This window comes from Quercus lobata, chromosome 8 (assembly GCF_001633185.2).
Source record: "Quercus lobata isolate SW786 chromosome 8, ValleyOak3.0 Primary Assembly, whole genome shotgun sequence".
NCBI classification, from domain to species: domain Eukaryota; kingdom Viridiplantae; phylum Streptophyta; class Magnoliopsida; order Fagales; family Fagaceae; genus Quercus; species Quercus lobata.
The window spans coordinates 15,667,685-15,673,045 of record NC_044911.1 but is presented as its reverse complement, the minus strand read 5'-3'; the positions used below and the strand labels follow the sequence as shown (position 1 = coordinate 15,673,045).

The window sequence follows — 5,361 nt, the reverse complement described above, 5'->3', positions numbered from 1 at the left end:
TTCCAAAGTACACAGAAAAATCCCTAGCTCTCTCACTATAGAGTTCTTGGAAATTTCTCATTCACTGACTTAATTTTCGGAGGGACTTTGGCTGGCACCCCACCAGTGCTCTCTGTTTGGTTCTTAGTTTCTTGTTCTTCAGGTATCCATTGGAGCATTCGAGGAAGATCAGCTCATTGACAATCTTTGTGCATCATCAGTTAAGGTACTTGAAAATCGACATTGAATCCTAACATCCAAAATTTGATTCTATCAAGAATCAATTCACAAATAGAGAAACCGATAAAGAATTAAAAGACACACCTACATCTTAGCAGAACTTTAAAATTGGTCTCTTTATCCTTGTCCTGACGGTTAAATTCCAGTCTGAGTCTTGGGTCAGTACGCTGTCATTTAGGATGAGGCGTAAGAAAAAGAGAGAGAGACAATGCCAGACCCCATCACTTCTTTAGATTGATTAGAAGTTAATGGTGACTTCAGTTTTGATATATATATATTTTTTAATGCTCTGTACCATTCATAGCATGAGGATTTGCAGCAGTGCCAGTTAAATTGTTTATGAAATAATGCCTATGTTCCTTTAAGTAATCAATAAAAATTGGATCATAGGCTATTTTAGGGGGCAAATGGAAGTATTAGGATTACTAAGTAAAAATGTGTGAACAGTGTAGGCCTATGGACAGTGAGTCAACTATTGTCTCAATTGACTATCTACCTATGTAGATAAACTATTATCTCACTTTGATGGCCTCCTCCACCAACATCAATAGAAAATGAGATTATTTTATCAAAAATAATTGTGAGCTCTGGGTCAACCATTCAAAACACTATGGTCAAGTCAATGGTGATGTTTATTAATAATTCTCAACTCCTTGAGTCCCTTTCATAATACAGAACCTTTCAATTATGTGTTCACCAATTCAAATTACAATAAGGCCTGCATAATATAACTTAAAAACCAAAACCGAATAAAAAAAAAAGAAAGAGAAAAAAAAATGAAGGGTTGCTTTAATTTTACACTTGTTTGAACAATGTAATTTAACTTGCAATTCATAGGAGACCCTTTATGTTCCCTTCAAAGTTCCAATAGCAAAGGACTTTGGAAGCTGGAATGCTCTAGCATTTCATTTTTTCTATCAGTCCTGCAGTATATTAGTTTGTATAGGTCCACTTGGATCATGAGAAGCATGAGGCAACCCATGCAAGTCTATTTTGTGCTCTACATTTTGTGTTGTGTATTCTCCATCTTTGTAATCACATCAGCAGTAGACACCATTGTTGTAACTCAGTCAATAAGAGACGGTCAGACTTTAGTTTCATCGGGTGGGAATTTTGAGCTGGGATTCTTTAGCCCGGGTAATTCCAAAAGTTGGTATATAGGAATATGGTACAAGAAGATATCTACAATGACAGTGGTATGGGTTGCCAACAGAGATACCCCTCTTAACAATACAACAGGAGCTTTCAAACTTGTGGACCATGGAATTCTTGTCCTTACGGATGAAGCTAACAATGCCATTTGGTCTTCCAATTCATCAAGAGCAGCAAGCAACCCAGTTGCGCAGCTTCTGGATACAGGAAACTTTATAGTGAGAGATGGAAATAGTGATGCAGGAAATATCACTTGGCAGAGTTTTGATCATCCAGCTGATACGTTTCTGCCAGGTATGAAGTATGGATTTAACTTGGTAACTGGATTGAGTTTAGTGTTGACATCATGGAAGAGCCCTGACGACCCTTCAAGAGGTAATTATACTAATCAGCTTGATCCAAATGGATTACCACAGTTTTTTCTAAGGGAGGGACCAACAGTGTTATTCCGGACAGGACCATGGAATGGTCTACATTTCACTGGTATGCCTAATTTGCAACCCAACACAATTTATAAATATGAATTTGTTTCCAATCAGGAGGAGACTTACTATACTTATCAGCTTATTAACAACTCAGTTGTTTCAAGGATGGTTTTAACTCCTGATGGCAAATTGCAGCGGCTTATATGGATTGATAGAACACACAGTTGGAACCTCTTCTTAACGGCACAAGTGGATGGCTGTGACAGGTATGCACTATGTGGTGCATATGGCAGTTGCAACATTAACAACTCCCCAGCTTGTGAGTGTTTGACAGGATTTGTGCCAAAATTTCCAAAAGATTGGAATGGGGCGGATTGGTCACATGGATGTGTACCGAAGACACCTTTATATTGTGGGGCTGGTGAGGGCTTTCTAAAATACTCTGGAATTAAATTGCCAGACACAAGGCAGTCCTGGTATAACAGGACCATGGACCTTGATGAATGCAGGGATGTGTGCTTGAAGAACTGCACCTGTACAGCTTATTCTAGTTTGGACATCACTGGAGGAGGAAGTGGTTGCATACTTTGGTTTGGAGAACTGATTGATAAAAGAGTGTACACTGAATATGGGCAAGACATTTACATTAGGATGGCTGCCTCTGAATTACGTAAGGTTCATTTTTCTTAGTCTTAAAATAAATTCTGTTTTGAGTCAAAATTTTTAAATGAGGCCAATTGAGATATAAGCATATGAAAACAGAAGGAACAATTAGAAATTAGTCCATATGTGAGAAAATGATAAAGTGATTTGAGAAAATTATTTTCCATAAAGCTAATGGTAATGCTAATTTCTTATATTGAATTGATGATTGCAGCGGCATATGGAAGCTCGAAAGGAAAGAAACAAGCGAGGATCATAGTTATTGCTTTATTATCTTTTGGAATGGCTCTCCTTGGCCTATGCTTGATGCTATATGTCTTGAAGAAGAAGCCTAAAAGAGAAGGTAACACATGTAAAAAATACCAAAATCAGGTTTGATCAGTGAAAAATTGTATTAAAAGGAAGGATGACTAATCTGACAACCACAATCCCAAATCAATCCTATTTCAAATTTTGATTTCTAATTTCCTGTCCAACCTCATCTTGGCAATCATTTATAGGATGTTTTTTGTTTTCTTTACCATGTCTTGGATCAATCAATCAGGATCACAGTATGTCAGTGAGTACCACTTTGGAATGCATTGACTGGAATAATCTACCTCAAGTGTTCCATGGGTTTTTAAAATTTCAACATTCCTAAAATATATGTATTCCTTCCTTAGTTCATATGTGCTCCATTCTTTGCAGGAATTATTTTATACAATCCAGGACCAATACAAGACTTCACCACTGGAAATGAGAATGACGATTTAGAGCTACCATTATTCAGATTTGCTACAATAGCTTATGCCACAGACAACTTTTCAGTTAAAAATGTGCTTGGAAAAGGTGGCTTTGGACAGGTTTACAAGGTATCTAAATAGAAAGACTGCTATACAGTTCCATTAATATGGTTGGGACTATCCACTCTACATGGAACCAATTTCAGGCACCAAAATAGTATTTCTGCCCATGAATTTAGTTCCTATTCTGTAGTTTTGTTGATAACTTCAGCTTAGTAAAGCAAACTATCTTATTGAACTTACCTAATATTTCAATAGTAGTTTTCTTTCTGAATGAAATAATTAACTTATGAGTCTGTTCATGTGAAATTTAGAAGAAATTCTGTGCATTTGGTGCATATACAAGTATTGGTAATTTTTTGATGAACAAGTATTGGTAATTAACTAAAACAGATGACTTCTTTTGCAGAAATATGAAATTAATGTCTACAGACTTTACACAAACTATTTTTTATATTCTATTGTTTATAAAGTCATCTAGGTGGGGGTTATAAATAGTCTTTTCTGCGCATAGAACTTTTTCAGACATTTATAAATATGAATGCATACATACAAGCAATATATAAAAGTATAATATCCATTATAGCTGAACGTTTGTGACTGATGCAAATTAATAATGATATACAGGGCATACTAACAGAGGGACAAGAAAATAAAGAAATAGCTGTTAAGAGGCTCTCAGCATATTCAAGACAAGGATTCCGCGAATTCAAAAATGAAATTTTGAGCATTTCCAAGCTTCAGCATCGTAACCTTGTGAAGATTTTAGGATGTTGCATTCAAGAAGAAGAAAGAATGCTGATATATGAATACATGCCCAACAAAAGCTTGGACTCCTTCATTTTTGGTTTGGGTCCATCAATATCTTAGCTTATTTAGACTGTAAATTTATTTAGATTAGCTTTTAAGTTCTTCAACTTCTGGTTGAATTAATGTTTAGACCAGTCATAGTTTTGTAGATCTTCAGGATGGAAATTGCACCAAATAGCGTTTTTCCTTACTGTTTCACTTGAACCAATATTTCTATACAGATTGTGGTCCTAGTTTTTGCTATGATTGTTACCTTTGCAGCCACTTGAAATTACTTGTACAGAATGTCCATGTTAGCAACGTTACTTGATATTAGGTTCAATGAATATTTAAATAATTGACAGCCCCAGCATGAATTAACTTTGATGTTGAACTTGCAGATCCAAATCGAAGCATATTAATAGATTGGCCTAAGCTCTTCCACATTATCAATGGGATTGCTCGGGGGCTACTTTATCTTCATCAAGATTCCAGATTGAGGATTATTCATAGAGATCTAAAAGCTAGCAATATTTTACTGGACTATGAGATGAATCCAAAGATTGCTGACTTTGGCATGGCTAGAATTTTTGGAGGAGATGAAACTGAAGCAAAAACAAGCAGAGTGGTTGGAACATAGTAAGAATCTCCATATATTGTAGTTGCAACCGCTATCCATAAACATGTTCATTTAATGAATAATTTTCTGCAGTGGTTACATGCCTCCGGAGTACGCAATTGATGGACTTTTTTCGGTAAAATCTGATGTGTATAGCTTTGGTGTTTTGGTACTAGAGATAGTGAGTGGTAAGAGAAACAGGGGATTCCGTCATCCAGACCACAATCTTAACCTTCTTGGACATGTAAGTGATGTCAACCAGTATAATCCCTTCTGGTTTTGTTTTGTTATTTTCTGTTTTAAATTTTCAGATGAGTGATTTTTGCCATATTTTGCTAACTTTCAGGGTTTCAATATAATCTCTCTTCCCCCTAAACTTACATTTACAAGTGATCTAAATTCTCAGGCATGGAGACTATATAAGGAGGACAGACAATTGGAACTAATTGATAAATCAGAAAAGGAATCATGCAATCCAAATAAAGTGTTACGATCAATTCATGTTGGTCTATTATGTGTGCAGCAATGTCCAGAATATAGACCGACCATGTCCACAGTGGTTTTGATGTTGAGTAGTGAGACTGCACTGCCTGAGCCTAAAGAGCCTGGTTTTTACACTGGAAGGTATCTATCAGAAATGGATACTTCACCAGTCAAGCAAGAAGGATCTTCAACAAATGGGCTAACAATTACATTGCTGGAGGCTCGATAA

General features: G+C 36.1%; 1 protein-coding gene across 1 annotated transcript; it reads left to right on the top strand.

Moving 5' to 3' along the window:
• Positions 1-1,199: 1,199 nt before the first annotated feature.
• Positions 1,200-5,361, top strand: LOC115956478 (G-type lectin S-receptor-like serine/threonine-protein kinase At4g27290). Its single transcript, XM_031074844.1, has 7 exons — positions 1,200-2,471; positions 2,631-2,802; positions 3,147-3,310; positions 3,869-4,088; positions 4,432-4,669; positions 4,743-4,893; positions 5,056-5,361. The coding sequence occupies exons 1-7, from the start codon at positions 1,200-1,202 to the stop codon at positions 5,359-5,361; spliced, it is 2,523 nt and encodes an 840-aa protein (XP_030930704.1).

What these genes read in the sequence shown, in the direction of transcription:
- LOC115956478 (XM_031074844.1), top strand. Translation starts at nt 1,200, where the DNA reads ATGCAAGTCTATTTTGTGCTCTACATTTTGTGTTGTGTATTCTCCATC. An exon ending in CTTGGACTCCTTCATTTTTG is followed by an intron (nt 4,089 to 4,431) that starts GTTTGGGTCCAT and finishes TTGAACTTGCAG; the next exon opens with ATCCAAATCGAAGCATATTA. An exon ending in ATCTTAACCTTCTTGGACAT is followed by an intron (nt 4,894 to 5,055) that starts GTAAGTGATGTC and finishes CTAAATTCTCAG; the next exon opens with GCATGGAGACTATATAAGGA.